At 41.0% G+C, this 22696-nt stretch overlaps 1 protein-coding gene across 2 annotated transcripts in view; it reads left to right on the forward strand.

The window, feature by feature from the left end:
- LOC138807155 (transcription elongation factor A N-terminal and central domain-containing protein 2) overlaps positions 1-22485 on the forward strand; it is a 50783-nt gene extending 28298 nt beyond the window's left edge. For both annotated transcript variants that reach the window (XM_069992754.1, XM_069992753.1), the window contains exons 4-5: positions 13978-14171; positions 21480-22485. In XM_069992754.1, the coding sequence (XP_069848855.1) occupies positions 13978-14171; positions 21480-21668 (383 nt within the window). In that variant the 3' untranslated portion in view covers positions 21669-22485. The remainder of the gene's footprint in view (positions 1-13977; positions 14172-21479) is intronic.
- The last annotated feature ends 211 nt before the right edge of the window (positions 22486-22696 follow it).

Below are 22696 nucleotides of genomic sequence, written 5' to 3' on the forward strand. Positions count from 1 at the left end.
TTTTTTTTTTACTAAGGCTATGCTCTACTATGTTCAGCCACAGTGCCTCTTCCAGTTCTCTGTTGGTTAATTGGAGTCTTACAGATTTTCCTGCCTGGGCTGGCTTTGAACCACAATCTTTAAATCTCAGCCTCCTGCTGAGTAGCTAGGATTATAGGAGTGAGCCACTAGTGCTTGGCTTTCCATATTTTTTAAAGTGTCTCCTGTTTATTTATTTATTTATTTATTTTTGGTAGTATTGGGGTTTGGACTGGGGGCCTTGTGCTTGCTAGGCAGGCTCTACTACTGAGTTTCACTTCCAGCCCTGTCTCCCTTTCATTATCCCTGTTTCTTCCTTCTGAGATCCTACAGTTAGAATTAGGTTAAGCCGGGCTGGGAAGGTGGCTCAGTGGTAGAATACTTGCTTTACATGCATGGGACCCTGGGTTCAATTCCTCAGCACCACATAAGCAGAAAAATCCTGAAGTGGCACTGTGGCTCAAGTGGTACAGCACCAGACTTGAGCAAAAAGGAGCTCAGGGACAGCACTGAGTTCAAGCCCCAGGACTGGCAAAAAAAAAAAAAAATGTTGAAAAAAAAAAAGAATTAGGTTAAGCCTTCCATTTTCCAAATTCTATAGCCATATCTATAGCTATTTCTATAGCCAATTTTATGGCATTTCTGCCATAATTTTTCTGTCTCACAGCATTCTAGGTAGTTTATTCTGATATTTCTTCCAACCCACTAATTCTTCCTTCAGTTGACTCTAACCCATTCATTAAGCTCATTTCAAAAACTGCTTTTCATTTTTGCAAGTTTGCTCTTTCCTCTAAATCTGACTTGTGTCAATGCTATTTGTACATTATGATTATGTTTTTATTTCTTGAAACATTTAGCACATAGCTCTTCTGTATCCTTCAGCTGGCTGTTCTAATATTGATAGTCCTTAGGGATCTAAATCTGTTGTTTATTTAGTGTGTGCTGACTCTCATGGTGCTTGTTTTCCCTTCAGCTTGTTGATTTTCCATTGTGAACTTGTTGTATTTTTCAGTATAAAGGAATTCTATGGGACTAAATTGGTGAAGCTTCCCGCTAAAGAGGATTAGCTTCTTGCTTCGCTTCTGCCAATAGTCAGGGGCACCTCAGGCCTGGGACACTTGAGCACATCTCAAAGATTCATCTCAGTCAATATAGGAGTTTCAGGATTAGCTCTCTCACCTACCATTAGTCTACAGCTAAGTATTTCAGCAGCATTACTATTGATTGGTTTAGCTCTTAGGCCTAGCCTATTCCTCTCTGAACCTGCTTTTCTGGCTACTGCTCACTTTTTGGCTGGTGGGCATGAGGTGACTTTTGTCTCATATCTAGCTGTACTGTAGTGAAATGATAGCTTTAGCCTAAATTTAGTCAGAGTGTTTACTTTTTATCCTAAAAGTAATACTGTTATTATTCAAGAGTTTTGAATGAAGGAAAGACATTCAGATTTTTATTTTTATTTTTGCTGGTCCTGGGGCTTGAATTCTGGGCCTCGGCACTATTCTTGAGCTTTTGTGCTCAGTTCTCTACCACTTGAGCCACGGCTATACTTGAGCTTTTCCTGTGATTAATTGGAGATAATAGTCTTCCTCCCCTGTGTGGCTTCATACTGCAATCCTCATCAGATCTCAGCCTCCTGACTAGCTAGAGTTACAGATGTGAGCCACTAGTCCTAGCTCAGATATTTATTTTAGAAAAATCTATCTGTTTCTATTGTGGGAAAGTGTTGGAGAGAAGCAAGCCTAGAGGTAGGAAGCCCAGTTAGGAAGCTGCTAAAACATCTGGATAAGACATGAGAGTGGCCTGAGACTGATAGTGGTAGGGGTACAGAATGCAATCAAGAGATATAAATGTGATTGGATATTGGGAATGATGATGGGGGGAAGGTAGAAGCGTAGGTGTCTGGTATGAACAAGTAAGTGGATGGATGGTAGTACTACTATAGCAATATAGAACAGCAGGTTTGGGGGTGGGGAAATAGTAAGTTCAGTTTTAGACTTACTATGTTTGGCATTCTATAGAACATTCCAGAGGAAATGTCCCTCAGGATGTTGGATGCACAGGCTGAAACTAAGGAAAGATTGTAATTATGTATGCATAAGTTATTATCAGCAAATGGTTAGGAATTAAGGTGGTGAAAATAGATAAGCTTTTCCAGAGAAGTATATAAGAAAAGCAAAAGCTTGGCATGTTGATAAATGCCTATAATCCCAGCAGTCAGGAGGCTGAAGCAGCAGAATCATGAATTTGAGGCTAGTTTAGGTTATATTGTGAACTCCAAGCTAACTTGAACTACACAGTTAAGACTATCTCAGTAAACAAAAATGAAAGAGAAGTACCAAGTCCAAAATCTTGAAGCACACCGATATTTAAGGAGACTGAGAAAGTGTGATCAAAGGAACAGAAAGGAAACAGAAACAATACTGTCATAGGATGCAAAGGAAATGGTGTTTTCCGGGGGCAGAGGAAATTGATCAGCAGTGTCTATGGCTGTGAAGGGGGCCAATAGCTTAGTCTACAAACTGCACATGGGTCTGGGCACCAGTGATTCACCATTATAATCCTAGTTATTCAGAGAGTTGAAATTTGAGGATTACAATTCAAAGTCAGCCCAGGCAGGAAAGTCCATAAGACCCTTATCTCCAGTTAACCATCAAAATGCCTGAAGTGGCACTATGGTTCAAGTGGTAGAACACTAGATTTGAGCAAAAAGCTAATGGATAGCATCCAGGCCCTGGGTTGAAACCCTGGTATTGCCACTGAGAGAGGCAGAGACAGAGGTGGGGGGGGGGGGTTTCCTGCTGATTACAGGCAGAAGTATAAAGAAGAGAGGCCTAAAAATCTGAGAACAGCAAGAGAATCTAGGATGTGTGACCAGGATGGGCAAGAGCAAGGTAGAGATAGGACTTGATTATAAAGAAACTAAAAAGCTGGCTAATTGGGTCAGTGTTTTCTGTTGTATATTTTTCAGAATTCTGGTGTAGTAAAGTGTCCCGTGGAACAAAGGCAGATCAGCTGGAAAATGCTGCATGACTGTTTCTTCTCCCTTGGAGATTTTTAGTTTAATTTCTCATGTACATAGACTGAGAAATCGCACAACAAAGAAATCTGTGCTGGGGATGAGCTCAGTGTAGAAGCCCCTGGCTTCTATCCTCTGCACTACAAATAGACATCAACAAAAATGAGTTTAATTTTGTTTTATTCAGTGTTAGCTTTGTCAAAAACAAAAACTTAATGGAACTATTAAATGGATTTTAAGCTATAGATTGATATGGTTGTAGGACTTCAGGTGGCCAAGAGAAGAATGTATAGGAGAGGACAGGACAAGAGAAAGGGAGATCAGACAGGAAGTCATTCCAACATTCATTCAGCTTATACTTAGTGAATGTCCACTGTGTGCCAGATTCTGTTGGGAGTGCCAAAGATTGACATGAATAAAACTCCTAATAGTGTGAACTTTCCCTTCTTTACAGGCAGTAAAGAAGCAGCGTAAGCATATTGTGTATGTTAGAAGATGATAAATGCTGTGGAAAAGGGAAAAGTGGGACAGGTACAGTGGGGGGTGGCAGTAGATGAGCAGAGAGGAGTGAGGGCAAAGAAGTGAATCATGGGACCCAGAGCATGGCTGTGCTTGTTTGGGTGAGGCAGTGATCACATGGAGGATCCAGAGAGTAGAGAAGGGAAACTGCTCCTTAGCAAGACCTCAGAAGGTGCTGGACCTAACGACTGACCTTGGAACTGTATCATCCCAATGCCTCTCACACTGTTACCATTGTTATTCTCTATGCTGGCTCTTTCTGCACAAATCTTCCCTTTAATTATCTTTGCCACCTTTTCCAGACATTGTTTTTCTCTTTTTCCTTTTATAGTCAGATTCCGTTAAAACTGGCCAATACTCACAACTTGAATTTCTGACCCTCCCACTTCTTTATGAAAACCTTTCCAGCCTTTTCAGGCTGTGGCTTCTGTCACAGTCAGTCCTCTCTCCTCTCTTTGGACACAAGTGGTTTCGTTCTATCCAGAGTTATTGATGTTCTCTTCCCAGAACTATGAATTGGACAGCAACAGTGATTCTGCTTTCTATTGACATAAATGACACCTACCTGGTTGTCACTTCTGCATCTATTTTTAAACATTTTCCTACCAAAACGTTATCTTGGTTTATCATTTCTTGTTTTGTCTTGTAATTGTTGTTTGAGGCCTGCCTCACTATGTAGTTGGGGCTGGCCATGTGATCCTCCTGCATGTATCTCCCTAGTGCTGGGATTGCTAGTGTGTAATACTATGCCAGCTTTGGCTTATAATTTATTTAATTATTTACGTCTTACTTTTTATTTGCTAGACAGTAATACCATGCTGTCAGGACCATGTTATTTAATTTACCAATATGTTTTAAGCCTTAGTGTGGCATATTACTGAAGCTTAGTGAATGTGTGTCAAGGGAGTGAAAAATGATAAGGTTGAATAAGATTATACATTACCTGTCTTGATCCATTTTTGAATCTTATGGTTTTTTTAAAGAAAGGTTGTTCTAATAAAATCCCTACCATTTCTTAAAATCTTACCAATCTAATAGATAAAGGTAACCTCTTCATTTATTGTATAGAATGATTTGCCATGTGTTTATTGGTACCCTCCCTTCTTCCCTTCTTCCCTCCCTCCCTTCCTCCCTTCCTCCCTCCCTCCCTTCCTCCCTTCCTCCCTCCCTCCTTCCCTCCCTTCCTTCCTTCCTTCCTTCCTTCCTTCCTTCCTTCCTTCCTTCCTTCCTTCCTTCCTTCCTTCCTTCCTTCCTTCCTTCTCTTTCTCTCTCTCTCATAAAGTGTTTGTGTTCTTGTTGATGTATTGGTGACATCTTAGAGTTTTCTTACTTGTTTTTGTGAATTCCATAAATCCATTTAGCTGCCTCAGTATATAAACAAGGAATGTAAGACACATTTTGCTGAAGTGAGAGGCCCAGAGATGCAGTGAGCACCCAGTTCTTTGGGGGCAGAGTTCCTTTCTGGTTAGCATGCAGCCTTGTGCCTTGGACCCCAGCCATATGTGCCTTTATTTTGTCAGACCTTCTCTGTGGGTTCTACCATCTGCTCAGATTTAACCTCTTTTAAATCAAAATTCAGTTATTTCTCTCTTGTACCTTAGATGGGAATTTTCTCCTACTATTTCCATTTTAGTCAATTTCCGTAGTGTTTTGCTCTACCATATAAATTCTTCTGGTGGAAATGTCCCAATATAGAAGAAGTGTGATTGAAGCTAAGATGAGAAATTTGACTATTTCTAGGAAATGTTTGTTTAAAATCATCCAAATGTATACATCCTGAGTAAAAGGAAGGATTAAGGACTGGAGGACTGAACCTGGGGTGTTTTCAGAGACAGAGGAAATGAGGGTCCTCAGGGTTTCCCAGTGGTCTGGGAAGGTGAGAGGAAGCTGCAGGAAACACCTCTGGATCTGGCATTCAGGCCCGACAGTGGAACCTTTATTGTAAAGAAACCAGCAAGCAAGGAGCATTCATTGCCTTATCACAGCTGATAAGGTAATGGGGTTAGTTAGGCCTTGCACTCAGCCTGGTGAGCAGACATGTGCTACCTTACGGTACTGTGCATATGACTGTAAGTCATATAATTATTTTCTCCATTTCACAAATATGAAAATTCAAGCTTGGAGACTTTCATTTGCCTCAAGTCAGATAATCAAACAATATGACAGCACTAAGATGTTCTTAAACTATGTGATATCTCCTGAAACCTAAAGTTGCATGAAAGATTAAGTTAGGGTTTGGCAGGACTACATTCCTTTCTGGAATCTCTAGGGGACAGTTGGTATCCTTGCCTTTTCTGGTTTGTGAAAGCTGCCTGAATATCTTGGCTTGTGGTTTCCTTTTTCCAGCTTCAAAACTAGCAGGGTTAAGTTGAATTCTCCTCATCCTTGTCTCTCAACCTACCCTTCTGCCTCTTCTACTGTTTTGTTCGTCCATCTTTAAGGATTGAGCCCACCTAGAGAATCAAGGCTAAAATCCCCCTCTCAGAGTCCTTAATAGCTGAAGTCTATTTCGCCACTTAAAATAACAGCTACAGCTTCTGAGGACTAGTGAATGGCTATATACCATTTCTTGTATGTTTTTTATTGTAAAAATACTGTACAGAGGGGTTATAGTTACATGAACAAGGTGATGAGTACATTTCCTATGAACATTGTTGCCTCCTCCTTTGTTTTACACCTACCATCCCTTCCCTCCCACCTCCACAACTATCCCCCCCCACCCCTCCATTTAAGCATTTTGTTGTTGGGGGTTTTATTTTGGTCGCTCATGGGGGCTGAACTCTGGGCCTAGGCGCTGTCGCTCAGCTCTTCAGCTCAAGGCTAGTGTCCTACCACTTGAGCCACAACGCCACTTCTTGCTTTTTTCTGCTTATGTGATGCTAAGGAATTGAACCCAGGGCCTCGTGCATGTAAGGCAAGCACTCTACCACTGAGCCAACTTCCCAGCCTGGTACCATTCTATTGTTTACTGTAGTAATCAGATTATACCATAAAGTTCTTTATTTCTTGTGCTATTCCTGTCCCCTTGAGTCATTGTCAATACTCAGGATAAATGCTGTCAATTTTGTGGTTTTCCCTCCCCAGCTGAATTGACTCTTCTGTCCTTTTAGTCCTCCTTGAAGTTCTTTTTCCTGTGAAACTAGGACCTGTGACATTTTCATGTATTTAGCTGTCTTCTATGCTTAGACCTGCCTAGAGCCCCTTAGTTCTAGGCAATGACTGGCTTAATGTTCTATTCCAGTGCCCAGCATAGGGCCTGGTATATACCTAGTATTATATATAGTATTTAGTAATGTTTACTAAGTGAGCAAAAGACTGTTTTCACAAGGAATTTGCCTTAACAGTGTTCTAGGATGCAGAAATCCCTTAACTTTAAACCCAGGGGATCTGACCCAAGTTATAGGACCAGCAAGGGGTATTGCTTATTTTAAAACAGAAACTTTGTGGAGCAAATAATGACTTTTTGCAGATCATTAACTTCCTTGATGTAGCTACTGACCAACTTGTGACCTTAGGGAAGGGTTATAGGGCCTCATTTTTCCATCTGAATGATCACAGCATGGACCATACTACAGAGTAAAAGCAGGGGCATAAGCCGGTGCTGGTGGTTTACATCTATAATCCTAGGTTCTCAGGAGGCTGAGGTTTGAAGGTCACAGTTCAAGTCTAGCCCAGGTGTGAAAGTTCACGACAATTATCTACCAAAAAGCTGGGAGTGGAACTGTGACTCAAGTGGTAGAGTACTATCCTTGAGCAGAAGAAGCAGCGCAGGGATAGCACCTAAAGCCCTGGGTTCATATGTTAAATCTGAGAACCATTTGTCAAAGGTGAGATGGTGGTAGCTGTACAATGTTGGGCTGGTTGCAGGAAGTAGATCACTGGGGACACACTTCTGAAGGGAATATTGGAATACCCATGTCCTCCTCATTCTTTTTGCTTGAGAGAGCAGCTTTGTTCTATCACATGTTTCCTAGGATGGTCTCCCTCACCACAGGCCCAGGAACAATGGAGTCAAGTGACTATCAACTGAAATCTCTGAACCATGAGCCCAAATAAATCTTTCCTTCTTTAGTTCATTTTCTGAGGTAATTGTCACAGCAATGGGAAACTAACACAGTATCTTCACTCATGTAATCCTAAGAACAACCCTCCAAAGTAGGGGCTAACATAATTTCTATCTTTCAGGTAAAGAAACTGAGGTACTGAAAGACTAAGTTAACTCAGGACACAGGGCAAAAGGCAGGGCTGAATATAAACACACACACACACATACACACATGCACGCACGCACTCTTCTACCTAGGTTGGCTTCAAACCATGATCCTTAGATCTCAGCCTCCAAAGTAGCTAAGATTACAAGTGTGAGCAACCAGTTGACAGTGGGGTTTTGTTTTTGTTTTGTTTGTTGTTGTGTTTTACACTCCTGGTTCTGGCGTTTGAACTCAGGGCCTCATATTCTCACTCAGCTTGCTTACTCACATCTGGTGCTCTATCACTTGAGCCATGTCTCCAGCCCAACTTTTTGCTAGTTAATTGGAGATGGAGTCCCATGGACATTTCTGCCTTTCTAGTTTTTTTTTTTTTTTTTCCTTCTGGTTCTAAAGCTTGAATTCTCAGGATAACATGTTCTTGCTCAGCTTGCTTGCTCACAGGTAGTGCTACCACTTGAGCCACACCTTCAGCCTAGCTTCTTTTTTTGCTTTAACATACATGTTCTGCCTCAAGATGTTTTTGCTTGCCAGGTGTCGGTGGCTCATGCCTGTAATCCTAGCTACTCAGGAGGCTGAGATCTGAGGATCACAGTTCAAAGCCAGCTCAGGCAGGGAAGTCTGTGAGACTCTTATCTCCAATAAACCATTCAGAAAACGGGAAGTGGTGCTGTAGCTCAAGTGGTGTCCTCACCTTGAGTTGAAGAGCTGAGGGATAGTGCCCAGGCCCAGAGTTCAAGCCCTACAACCAACCAAAAAAAAAAAAAAAAAAAAAGATGTTTTTGCTTGAGAGATAAAATAGGTACTTAAATACTGTAGGCAGGGCTGGGGAGGTAGCTCGGGGTCAAGCTAGCCGTTGCATAGCATGTATAAGATCCTGGGTTCAATCCCCAGCACCACATAAAAAAATTAAGTAAATATTTCAGGCGAGGGAACAATGTAAACTATAGGTCAGGAATGTAGGAGAAGACCAGACAGCATGACCCAAAATGGACATACAAGGTGCTTTCTATAGATAGAACTTTGTGGAAGGACTAGGAATGTGGGGAGGAAGGAAAGAGGGCAGCATGTGAGAGGTAACGACAAGAAGGCCAGAACATCCAGAGCTTTAATGATACATTTGGCTTAAGGGCAGTGGAGAGTCATTGAGGGGTTTTAAGTAAGTATGTTATGTGATCCAGTTCATATTCTCTCCCTCTCTTCCTCTCCTCTTCCCTTCCCCTTCCTCCTCCCCCATTCCTTCCTCACTCCACTGCCTCCCCATGCTGGAATTTGAACTCAGGGCCTCACATTCATTAGACAAACTCTCTTCCACCGATGTATGTCCTCATGCCTGTCAAATTGTCTTAAAACAGTCATTAAAACAGACTTCAGTGTTGAGGATGAGTTGGAGAGGGCCAGATTGCAGACAGAAATTGTTCAGTAAACTGCTGCAGTAGACCAGTAGAGAATGAGGAGAATCTGAATCAGGGCAGTAAGAAGGAGAGGGAAATGAGGAGGAAGAGTAAAGGATGTAGAGAATGATAAGAAGTGGGTCCGTCTGCCATAAAGAATGAAATTATATCATTTGCAGGAACATGGGTGGAACTTGGAGGTCATTTATAAGTAAAATAAGCCAGATTGAGAAAGACAGGTACTGGGTGTTTTCTCGCATGTGTGCGATCTAGACCTAAAAAAATAAAATAAAAATGTTTATAAGTATAAAATGGGGACTAGGGACTGTTACTGTTTGGGGGGGGTGGAAATCCCAAAACCCCCAGTGGAAGTGGGGGATGTGATCAAAGCACCATATATGCCTACATGGCAATAAAATTGTTTGAAAATAAAATTGTTTGAAAAGGAGGTAGAATGGATAGGAGAGTAAAAGAGAGAGTGAATGTGATTTAGTACAATATTTGCACGTATGAAAATAACACAAAGGAACCCCTTTGTAAAATTAATCTATGCTGATATTAAAAAAAAAAAAAAGAACTGGGGCTCATGCTTGTAATCCTAGCTACACCGGAGACTGAGTGGTTGAAGCCAGTAGAAAAGTCAGAGAGAGGCCGGGCGCTGGTGACTTACGCCTGTAATCCTAGCTACTCAGGAGGCTGAGATCTGAGGATTGCAGTTCAAAGCCAGCCCTGGCAGGAAAGACCGTGAGACTCCTATCTCCAATAAACCACCAGAAAACCGGAAGTGGTGCTGTAGCTCAAGTGGTAGAGCGCTCGCCTTGAGCTGAAGAGCTGAGGGACAGTGCCCAGGCCCAGAGTTCAAGGCCCACGACCGACAAAAAAAAAAAAAGAAAAGAAAAAGAAAAGTCAGAGAGACTCTATCTCAAATTAACTAGCAAAAAAAGCTAGGTAGTAGGCATGGCTCAAGTGGTAGAGTACCATCTGTGAACAAATAAGTCAGGGGAGATCATGGGGTCCTGGGTTCAAGCCACAGTAGTGGTACACACAAAAAAGTAGATCTGCATGTCTTGGAATGACTGCATGAACATAGGATGAGAGAAATTGTGGATTGCAGAAGGATGCTTCACTGTGTGACAGGAAATGCTGAGTTAGAAGGGCATGTGGAATAAGCAAGTGGACATGTGCAGTGAGAATTGGGTATTTGAGTCTTGTACTCAGTGGAAACTTTTGCTAGAAGTTAAGTAGTTAGCAGTCATCTACTTGTAGGTAGAGGTTGCACTACCAGTGTAGGTAGGATTACTCCAGGCAAGGCAGGTAAAGGAAGGGAAGGCCAAGTACAGTCCCAAGTTGAAGTTCTTTAATTAAATGTTTAGCAAAGGATCAGCAGCCAGCAGAAGAGGTAGAGAAGGAACAGTACCAGTACAGGTATTGTCTCATCAAGGAAGGAAGAGAATATTTCTGAAGGATGAGGCAACAGTATTATATGCAGACAGGATAAGCAATGTCGTGACAGGGAAGGTTTACTGGATTTGGTAAGAAGAACTCGGCATGAGGGCTCTCCACATCTTTATTTCACATATATTAAACTGGGTCAACAGTGACTTTCCAGAGAGAAAATACAAGGATAAGGTAAGGATTACATGATGGGAAGGAGCTCTGTTCCAAAGAACCCTGGATGTATCTCTATTACAGAACAGCACAAGCTATTAGATGTTTAGCTAGGCTAGCCACTAGATTGTGAACAGAACTGCATAGATGCATATGGTCCCACTACTCAGAAGCGACTCCTCTGTTAATAATTTTATTATCAATTCTTTAAGGCTTTTTTTTCTCTGCTTATAAACAAATATGGTGTTTACATGTATACACATATGTAATTTTAAAAGTAAATATTGGCACATAATGAGCATGCTCTTTAAACACAGTGATCATCTTTCCATGTTACTGCATGCAGAACTATTCCAGCATTTAGTTTTTGTTTGTTTGAGTCAGAGTTTGTTTGTTTAAGCCCAGGTTGGCCTAAAACTCAATAATCTCCTTGCCTCAGTCTCTCAAGAGTAAGAATCACAGGTGTGTGCCATCACACCTGATTTCCTATTCCTGTTTTTAATGACAACACAGCAGTTATTGTTTCAATGGACTATACTCTTTTTTTCTGTGCAGAGTAGACCCTTAATGATGAGCTTGTAGGTTGCTTCTAGTTGTTGTTGTTGTTTTTACTATCTTAAACAGTACTAAGGTGAATATTTCTGTCTTCTTTGCACCCTTTAGCAGAATAAATGTTGGCAAAAGTCCAAGGATTGAGTATTAATCATTTCTGGGTCCTTAGTACCAGGCATGAAGTAGATGCTCAGTAAAAGTGTTACAGCATCCTGAATTTAGGACTTTCAAGTCCTATAATAACATTTATCTTTTATTTATTTATTTTTTAATTTAATTTTATTTTGGGGGGGGGTCTGGTTGTGGGGCCTGAACTCTGGGCCTGGGTGCTGTCCCTCAGCTCTTCAGCTCAAGGCTAGCACTCTACCACTTGAGCTACAGCGCCACTTCGGGCTTTTTTTTTTCTTCTGCTTATATGGTGCTGAGGAATCAAACCCAGGGCCTCATGCATGCAAGGCAAACGTTCTACCACTGAGCCAACTTCCCAGCCCTTGTTTATTTATTTTTGATGCCACGGATTAAATCTAAATTCTCAAATATATAAAGCACATACTTTATAACTGAGTTATACCCCCAATCTTATCTTTGTTATTACCATCTGAAATAGTAGTTAACTACAAATGCTATTGGCCGAGTGAATAATCTCCAGGATATGGAAAATTCTACCCAGAAAAGGAAAGTATTCAGCAGTAAATTTGCTTTTAAGTGGCATATGTATCAAAAGTATTTTCCTCAGCATTGGTAGCTAGGAAGCATCTTTAAATAGTTCTTTTTTTTCTTTTTTTTTTTTTTTTTTTTTGGTTGGTCATGGGACTTGAACTCTAGGCCTAGGAGCTGTCCTTCAGCTCTTTAGCTCAAGGCAAGCGCTTTAGCACTTGAGCCACAGCACCACTTCCCGGCTGTTTCTGTTTATGTGGTGCTGAGGATTTGAACCCAGGGCCTCATGCATGTGAGGCAAGCACTCTACCACTGAGCCACCTTCCCAGCCCCAATAGTTCTTATTTAAATTAATTAATTTTTTTCTAGTCAGTTTTTTTTTTCTGGGCCTGGGAGCTGCCTGAGCTCTTCAGCTCAAGGCAAACACTCTACCACTTGAACCACAGTGCTACTTCTGGTTTTCTGATGGTTAATTGGAGATAAAGAGTCTCGTGGACTTTCCTGCCCAGGCTGGCTTTGAGCTATGATCCTCAGATCTCAGCCTCCTGAGTAGTTAGGATTACAGACAGGCTTGAGCCACAGGTGCCTGGCTTAAATATTTCTTTATTTCATTTTATTTTTGAGTTAGCATACATTTGTATTAATGGGTTTCTGTGTGATATGTCTATATATGAACCCAGTGCACTGTGGGCAAACTCGCCCCCTACACCATATACCTTTAGCCCCTATCATGCTTTCATCCCATTGCTGTTAGTGTGTTACTTGGTACTGTGTGATTTCCACTAGTTCAGGCAGCATTTCTCTGGCTTTTCTAGATATTTGTTTTTGTAGAGGTACTTTTGCATATTGATATTTTTATACTTCCCTTTTTTCTATACAGAAAGACATAGAAATAAACTCACTACTTTAACAAGTTCCCATAGTCCCTTTTTGTCCCATTTCATCTTTCTCTTTTATGTATGTGTATGTGGTGTTTACTGAAGTATTTTTTAAAGCCAGGTCTTAAACCTTTTGTCTTTTGGGGCCAACATACTTGAGTTTGTGTGTCTAAAAGCTATGGATGGTGCTGGGGTTTGAGCTGAGGGCCTTGCCCTTGCTAGGCAAGCACTCTACCACTTCACCAATCCACCAGGCCAAATTTCACATGTTTTCTTAGGAAACCCTAATGCTATTTTTGTCTTAAAAAAAATTAACAGTAATTCCTTGATATAATTTAATATCTAATGCAAAGTCCTATTTCTTGTTTATCTCAGAATATCTTTCAATGGTAGGAATTTGCATCCCATTTGGTAGTTTGGACTCCGAAGGCTCTTTTAATCTTTAGCAGTCTCTAGCCCTAAGCCCCTTTTGTAAACAAAGCCATTGACTATTGAAAACACGTCTGCTGTGCTGTAGAATGTTCCACATTCTAAACTTCTTTGTTTCTGCATAATGATGTTTTAACTTATCCCTGTCTCTCATATTTCCTGACTGGAGGTTAGTTTTGAATGGCTAATTGGATTGTGGTCCACTTTTTCTGTGGGGGAGGTTGTAGAACTGCTTTACAGGCAGAGTTGTCAAGCACTGCCTTGATGCCATAGCCAGCTTTTAGGTGCTAACAGTTCATCCCTCTGAAGGTGCCTCATCAACCTTCCATTGAGTTGAATTACTTCATCAGGGGCTACAAAATTTTTTATTTCTATCAGTTAGTTAAATAAAGAATTTCCTTTAATACCTAGGGTTGTTTTGTTGTCTCGTAATGTAATACATACCAAAAAAACCCACAGGAAATGATTAGCTCATTTTCTTTGAAATTTTTGAACTAAAGAGTTAGTACCTCTTAGTTTTTTAAAGAGTCTATTGATATTACACTGGCCAGTCCTGGTTCTCTCCCAGAGATTGTCTAATTTGTGAAAGCATGTCTGATTCTGCACAGGAGCCTTTGCGTCCTTGGGTATGTTTAAGGGATACACCAGTTCATCTAGTCCTGTGCTTTTCAGAAGACAGTTTCTCTCCTCTGTTCCAGGTCATGCTGTGAACAAGATGCGTAAACACTCAGATTCAGAGGTGGCTAGTCTTGCCAAAGAAGTTTATACTGAGTGGAAAACTTTCATTGAAAAACATTTGGACAGACCTCCTATTGAAGTTCGAAGTGATCCCAAAACTGAGTCATTTAGAAAAAATGCCCAGAAATTACTTTCAGAAGCCTTGGAATTAAAGGTAATATACTAATTGGAGTGTAATTACTAGGGTCTCTTGGTTAAACTTTTTTTTTCATGAAGAACTTTCAATCTTAACACTGTAGTCTTATTCTAATAGGTAATTCTTTTAAGGATTCTGGGAGAGAGGCTTTGGAACCACCAAGATCTGGGTTGAGCTAGTAGCTTATGCCTATAAGCATAGCTACTTAGGAGGCTGAGACTTGGAGAATCACAGTTTGAAGCCATCCTGGACAGAAAAACCTGAGTAACTTGACTATCTCTAATTAATCAACAAAAAGCTAGGCTGGAGGCATGGCTCAAGTGGTAGTGCACCAGCTGTGAGTAAGCAAGCCAGACGCAAACACAAGGCCCTGAGTTCAAGATCAGGTACTGACAAAAGGAAAAAAAAGAAAAAAGAAATTTAAAAACCAAAATGAATTAGATAGACATATTCCCTATCATCTCCATTACCAGAAATTTCCATAATATTAGTGGTTTGAGATGTATATATATATGTATATATATATGTATATATATATATATATATATATATATATATATAGTGGACAGAGGATTTTTGCTCATTAACAATAATATTAGTCATTATCAAATAACAAATCTTGAAAGTAGTTAGTACCTGAAAAATCAGACATGTACCATACTTATTTTTTTCTTTCCCCATCATACTCCAAAATATCCTTATTGAAATACTTTTAAAGTATAATTTAGTATTACTAACAATGGAATTCAGAAGTCTAATTTAAGTGCTAGATATCATACATTCTTAGAGAAGTTTGTTTTTGTTTTTCTGCACTGCTGTGTACATGCTAGAAAGTCCTTTACCACTTGAGCTACATCTCTAGCTATTACTACTATATCCTCAAAAAAATAACAAACCAACCTTTTTAATCTTTCTATCTCAATTATTTATCCACAAAAGAAAATCACTTGGAGTTTGATATATACCAAATAAGGTACTGGGTTTTTAAAACAAGAAAATGAGAAAAATGCAGAAAGGAAAAGAAAAAAATGATCACTAAACCTATCACCCAGACATAATCTTTTTCGGTGAATTATTACAGCATTTTAAAGAAATACTGGGCAAATTATGATTATCCAAGGCTTATTTAGAGTGAATTATGTATCAGATGTTCTGTAATACTTTTTATTGATCATGTAAATAATAATGCAGAAAATTGACATAATTATTTACGTTTGTGTTGTCTCTTGACTATTGATCAATTTCAATTAGTGTCATTTTGTGTATCCTTGTTTATATGTCTTTGTTTTTCATGTTTATGATTTTTAATGTCTTCTTGATAGTTCAGTGAATTCCTAAAGGAAACTTCAATATGAATTAAAGAGAGGGGGGAAAAATGTGAAAGTTGTAAGTAATTTTCCAGAGTATTGATTAGCCAACAGACTTGCTATTTTAAATAAAGTTTACTTTTGAAATAAACTAAAATTACTGCGCATACAGTGTGGGTATATAATATGTAGCTAATGTGGTGGTAAATATCAGTTCCCTGTGGTATCTTTTTAAGTAAATGATAATAACGAAGCCATGCTTGTAAGAATTAATGAGCAGTTTGCCTGCTATATTAAACTCCATAATAATTATCCTTTTAGTTTATCCATTAATTATCCCTTAAATGGCACATCAAGTGGTAAGCACTCAAGTGTTACAAAGCAAAGTTAAAAAAGTGATACATTCGTTAGTGCTTTCCAACTTAATTGGGGGAAAGATCAGATTAAGCATAACTGACTGGTTTAGGTCCTAAATTAATTTTTTTAAATATGTATCTTACTATCTTCCTTGGCAAAAGAAAAATTGATGGCTCTTCCTTGCACAAGCAGCATTTAGTGATATTTTTGTATGGCATGTCAGAAAATATAAATACAAACAATTTTACTAAATATACAAACATTTTTACTCTAGCACCCATCATTATGAGACATTTCCATATTAGGGTAAATCAGTGAACCATTTAATCCAGTTTCTTGTCTTTGGCCATAACCTATATTGGGTGTATTCAAATCAGACACTGAGTTTCCATAAATGTTCTTGTTATCAGGCAGTACTGAACCACAGGTAAGTTATTGGCACAGTGACTGACAGGACTTTACAGTTTGATCTTAGCATGTGTTTTTTGCAAATACCATAATCTACTCATTACATTTTTTGATAGAAAAATATGTTTCCATTTTATTTGTTTCAGTTATATCCTTTAATAGTGAATACCACCAATGAAGAATATGCACACAGCCAAATGTTCATTTCTTTATTGCCTTATAGATCTTGCTTTCTAAATTCATGGATTATTTCCTTGTTCTTGGAATAATAGAACAGATGAATAAAAACTCCATCATTGAAACCCAGGCTCCCTTCCTCTTTCTCCCTTCTGGATCATCTTTGTTCTTCCTTGTCTTTTAGATCTTTCCTCCCATGAACATCCCCTGTGGTGTCATTCTCTTACTTCCCCTTCCTCATTATCCACTCTCCTTCCTACCTCTTGGCCTGTGATCATTTTCCTATTATGTCATTAAAAAAAAAAATGAACCTGATTCTCAAAGTGAGCCTGTATCATTAAGAGTTATGAAACACTGGCTGGTTGGCGCAGTTGGTTGTCAGATGGTGCTAATGAGATCCAGGTCAGGGGGACGTTCTCATATGGGACTATTAGTTTTTCCTTTGTTTAATGGTTTCGGACTGCACCCCTGGCTTTGACCAGCTCTCTCATAAATGTTATCAAGTGGTCAAAAAGAAGTGTAGATAGATATATACAAAACTAATCAGATGATCAGAAAACCCATTCAAAGTTTGCTTCCAGTGGATATTTTAATTCAACAAATGTTTGGTGGGGATCTACTAAGGTGCTAGAGGATATTGCAGACAGTTAAGTTGCATACTTTGTTCTAAGAAAGCTTATTCTGTTGTCTTAGAACCTGTAAATGACTAATAAAAATGTGATGGGGTCTGAAATAGTGGTGCTAGCAAATCATATTAGAAACACCAAGTATGAAGCAATTAAGACTGAGCTGATCATGAAACTTCATGGAAGAGGTGGTAGACATTGTTTGAAACAGTAGGAAATGAGGGAGTATGCATGGGGAGAAAAGACATACATCTGACAGATATTTATTGAACACTTAATATGTGTCAGCACTTAGACTGGGTATGGAAAACTTAGAAATGGATACAATATATGGTGTCAGCTCTAGAGGTGCTCACAGTCTTCTAAGGAAGCTAGACAAATGCATAGTTACAGAGAAACATATAAAGACCTTGTTCCCTTGTGTTTAAAGAGCTTATAGCTACACTGATTGATTATGATAGTTTCCTTTCCTTTTTCTTTCTTTTCTCTCCTCTTTCTTTCATTTTCCCTGTTTCCCTCTTCTCTTTCTTCTCTCTGTCTCTTTCTTTCTTTGTGTATGTGGGGGGGGGGGGTGTGGGTATGTGTGCGCGCACACACATGTACATGTACATGCCAGTACTGGGGCTTAATCTCAGGGCCTGATGTTCTTGTTTATTTTTTTTCTCTCTACCACTTGAGTCACTTTAGTTATGGTAGTTTTCTACCAAGTATAAGTTCCATTCTCTTTTGTTTTTTATTGGTTGTAGGACCTGGACACTGTCCCTGAGCTTTTAGTCAAGGCTAGTACTCAACCACTTTGAGTGGAGCAACAGCTCCACTGCCAGTTTTCTGGTGGTTAATTGGAGATAAGAGTCTCACAGACTTTCCTGCTCATGCTGGCTTTGAACCACAGTCCTCAAATCTCAGCCTCCTAAGTAGCTAGGATTATGAGCATGAGCCATCAGCAAGTGCCTGGCTAGTAAGTCTATTGTTTAATGAAGGACAGCCCTAGGTGGTTGTGTTTTATATCTTCTTCCAGCTATAGCCAGCCACTTGTTCAGCATTGAACAACTGAATAACACATAGACACAATAGATAAGAAAAGCAAATTTCATTTGGTACTGAAACAGGAAAAAAGGAGGTTGACCAGGTTTTGTAGGTGGGGAAATGGATAGACTAAAGGGAGGGAAAGGGGCAACAGTTGGGATTGGTAGTAAGGCCAAGGAAAAAGCAAAAGCAATATGAAACCATGTAAAAAGAGACCAGGCATCTCATGAAATACCAAGAAAAGATCTGGTCACTGAATGCAGTAAACCCCTAAACTCCTTTCTAGGAGCCCTATTCCCACAAGTGCCTCACAACAACCTCTTTTCTCAGTCTCAGTCAGACACTGGTCTTTTCATCCTAAAGCACTTCCTTAAAGCACTAATTTAGCTCCCACTGGAAAGGGTTCATCATCTTGGGCAAGTTTGGGTCACCTAGAGGTGTTCCTTACTGCATTCAGTGAACTTGTTACACACAATAATGTATAATGAATCATTTTCCTTTGTGATTTATTTCTTACTGATTGGCCATCATTTAGCAGGAAGCATGACAAAAATTCTTGATGCTCCTGTTCTCCCCGGTCTGTGGCCTACAGTTTTCTTGTATACTCTGTCCCCTCTAGGCTGAGAGGTCAGGTCTTTTATGTACTGTGTCTCCAAGATCAGACCAGACATTGTGGCAATTTTTGTTCTCTCCAGTTCCCAGTTTTGAACTTAGGGTCTCATGCTTGCTGGATAGTCGATCTACATGCCTCCAGCCTGTTTTTTGTGCTGATTATTTTGTAGATAATCTGGATTCCCACCTGAGTGTTTGCCTGGACTGTAGCTAGGATAACAGGCATGCAATACCACACAGACTTTTCTGCCCAGTCCTCACAATTTCAGCCTCATAGTATCTAGGATTACAAATATGAGGCACTGGTTCCCAGCTAGTAGCAACTCTTTCTTGAATGGAGTATGTATGAGTATCCAGTTTTGTGAACTTCAGGATACTCATCAGAGTTCTCTTTCTCAGTCTCTCTCTCCTTCCCTCCCTGCCTCCCTCCCTGCCTCCCTCTCTCTGTGTCTCTGTCTCTTTGTCTCTCTCTGTTTTTCTGTGTGTCTCTCTCTGTCTCTCTTATTCTGCTCCCTTCTTAGTCCTTACATCTTTCTTTCTGTGTGTGTGTGTGTGTGTGTGTGTGTGTGTGTGTGTGTGTGTGTGTGTGTGTGTGTGTGTGTGTGTGTGTGTGTGTGTGTGTGTGTGTGTGTGTGTGTGTGTGTGTGTGTGTGTGTGTGTGTGTGTTGTCAGTCGTGGGGCTTAAACTCATGGGCCTGGGCACTGTCCCTAAGTTCTTCAGCTCAAGGCTAATGCTCTACCACTTTGAGCCACGGCACCACTTCTGGTTTTCTGGGGTTAATTGGAGAAGAGTTTCACAGACTTTCCTGCCCAAGCTAGCTTTGAATTGTAATCCTCAGATCTCAGCCTCCTGAGTAGCTAGGATTACAGGCATGAGCCATCAGAGCCCAGCTTGGTCCTTACATCTTTAAAAATTCTCTTCCCTCTCCCCTCTCTCTCTCTACCTACTTTTTTTTTTTTTTTTTTGGCTCTCTTTTTTTTTTTGGTCAGTTGTGGGGTCTGAACTCTGGCCTGGGCACTGTCCCTTGGCTCTTCAACTCAAGGCTAGCGCTCTACCACTAGAGTCATCGCTCCACTTCTGGCCTTTTCTGCTTATGTGGTACTGAGGAATTGAACCCAGGGCCTCATGCATGCAAGACAAGCATTCTACCACTGAGCCACCTTCCCAGCCCCTCTGCCTACTTCTTTCCTACATAAGGACATGTTGTCAAATGTCAGGTAACCCTTTGTTTTTCGTGTGCTTTTTGAGGCAAGGTCTTACTATGCTTCCTAGGCTGTTTGCAGACTCTGTTTTCTTGCCTCTTCCTCCTGAACTTGCTGTCCTCCTGCATCAGTCTCCTGAGTGCTGGAATTAAAGGCATGCACCCAGCCTGATCTTTTCTTCTTACATAGAAGTAGAATAGATGTGCATAATAGAATATAAAACACGGTGTCCATCTTGGTGAATTTATCGCAAAACAAATACCTTATCAGCTTGCCAGTTCCTGTTCACTCTCCCAAGCTACATATAGTCTCCTCCCAAAATCAGGTGCTGGCCTCCTGGGTCAGGTGGCTTCCTTAGAGCCTTGCTCCTCACTGTTCAGCCCCTCCTCTTTTCTGTCAGCCAGTGCCCCTATAATCCCCGCCTGAGGTTCCCCCTGGACTCAAAGCCAGGCCTACCTGGGTCACTGCTTGGTCCTCTGCCCAAGCTCAGGGCTTGGTGCATAGTAAATGCTGATCAGATAGTAGAATAATGCCTAGTGGGAGGAGAGAAACAAAGGAAGAGAGAAAAATCTGTTCCTGTTTTCAAAGAACTTATTGGGGGTGGGGTGATACAGTCAAATAGAGATAATTATAGCATGACATATAACAATGGCTATGGGGAGCTTGAAAAACCTCCTGTCCTTTGTGCTCTCTGTGTGTCTGTGTGTATGTGTCTATGCATGTGTTGCCTAGGTTTTAACACAAAGTCACAGAAGTATGTTTCCTAGGGAAAGGAGTGCCCTGCTGAGGGAACATGTGCCAGTCAGAGGCACAGAAAGAGGGGCCTGACAGCAGGTTATAGTGGTTACACTGCACAGTCAGGATGGGATTGAGGAGGAGGAGGAGGTGGGGCTGGAAAGGAAAGTAGGACAGACTGTGGACAAAGTCCCCAGAATTGCTACAGGTCTCATCCCATAGGCTTGCTTTGTTAATAACTAAGTCTGTCTGCTGAGGTCTCTCCAAATTCAGTGGGTTGCCTCTAGGACCTATGCTGACATGGAGGAGGTCAATCGGAGTCTGGGTCATATCCCAGCTCTGTCTTGTAGTAGTTTCAAGAAGCTTGACTTCTTTACCTTGAACCTTAGCTAGCACATGTGATCATATGAGTTATGAACATTCAGTGCGCAAAGTGATTTATAACCTGTCCTGTACACATCTTAGGATCCTAGCCCACTGTTTCTAGAATGCTGTAAGGGGTTAAAAGGCACTTGAAAAACAAAAAGAAGTACAAACTGTTACACTGATTTATTATCCTCGGACTTCGTTTCCTGGTTGGGAAAGTACAGAGCCCAGTACCGGTTGCTTAGTTCAGGCCAGTTTCCTGTTATAATGGCAAATATTACCACCCGGCAGGGGTTGTGAATGAGGTCCCTGTCACAAAGCACATGGCCTTGTTCCTTAATTGCCAGGGTGGAATTAATTTGCTCTTCCTGTTTCTCTTGTGACAGGAAGTAGATGTCCTTGAATTTCAGTTGATTAATGGAGGCCTCAGAGCAGAGTGCTCCAGCCTCTCTTGCTTTTAATCCTTATGCAATGCAAGGCCCTAATTTGATAATTTTGCTGTTTTTTAGATGGATCACCTACTGGTTGAAAATATTGAGCGGGAAACGTTTCATCTCTGCTCCCGCCTCATTAACGGGCCGTACCGGCGGACGGTGAGAGCTCTGGTCTTCACATTAAAGCACCGAGCTGAGATCCGGGATCAGGTGAAGAACGGCTCACTGCCGGTCGGCACGTTTGTACAGACCCACAAAAAGTGACCCAGGACCGTTCCAACCCTGGGCTGGGCAGAGAGGAAAAGGGGCTTCTCTTTGCCATTCAAAGACTCTTTTGAGTTTGGGTGACGGCGGGCACTGGCTGTGCTAAATTTTCCCATGGTGCCATTCCTTCAGACAGGAGGCGGGAGCCATGGGAGACAGGCCTGCAGGAGCATGCTTCATTAGCTGCGGTGCACGGGTGCTGCCTAACAGGACGCACGCCGGCTGTCACTGGGAAGCGCCATACGGTTGCCATCACCCAACACGGGGGAAGGGTGATGGATTTCACTGTGAGCATGCCAAGGACACCTCTAAACTTCCCATGTCAGGCAGATGAAGTTACCACTTTATTTCGCCACCCTGCAGGTAACTGAAACTCAATTACCGCTGCTGCTCACTCGGTTCCATCCCCCTGAGTTTAGACAGCTCCGGTGCCTCTCAGAACTCCCTGTCTGTTCTCTTTGCTCTACCCCAGGGGTGAGCCTGCCAGAGCCTTGCACTAGCCCTGCTTTCCACAGCTCACTTATCTGAGTGGTTCAGCTCTCCCTGGAAGACCTTCTGCGTTGGTCTCCGGAGCCCCCATGCTGAGGCTTCTAATGAGGAACTGGCCCGAAGCCTTCCCCGCACCTCAGGGTTTATTTGAATACTTCTGCTCTCAGTATAAGACTCTGTAGAAGATGCATAATGAAATTGCTCTTGCAATGAATTACTGCTGTTGAAAAAAACACATACATAGAGATTTCAAAATGGAATACTTTCATAGGGCCTGCCCTGTAAACATTTATGTAAATGATATTTGCTTTTTTAAAATAATAATAAACTGATGTGTATTTTAAAACAAAAGGCATGTTTTCTTCATTGAAAAGCATTTGGGGTTGAGAAAAGGAACAATTGGTGTAACCAAACAATAGCAGGACAAGAGTTTGCAGGAGGTAGCTAGACCCAAGGAATGCTTTTTGTAGATCAGGGGAGAAGGGAGCATGTTTGCCATCGAAAGAGAAGGAAGCAATAGAGAAAGATTAAAAGCTAAG

This window comes from Dipodomys merriami, unplaced genomic scaffold (genome assembly GCF_024711535.1).
Source record: "Dipodomys merriami isolate MVZ:Mamm:240054 unplaced genomic scaffold, mDipMer1.0.p SCAF_412, whole genome shotgun sequence".
Taxonomy (NCBI): domain Eukaryota; kingdom Metazoa; phylum Chordata; class Mammalia; order Rodentia; family Heteromyidae; genus Dipodomys; species Dipodomys merriami.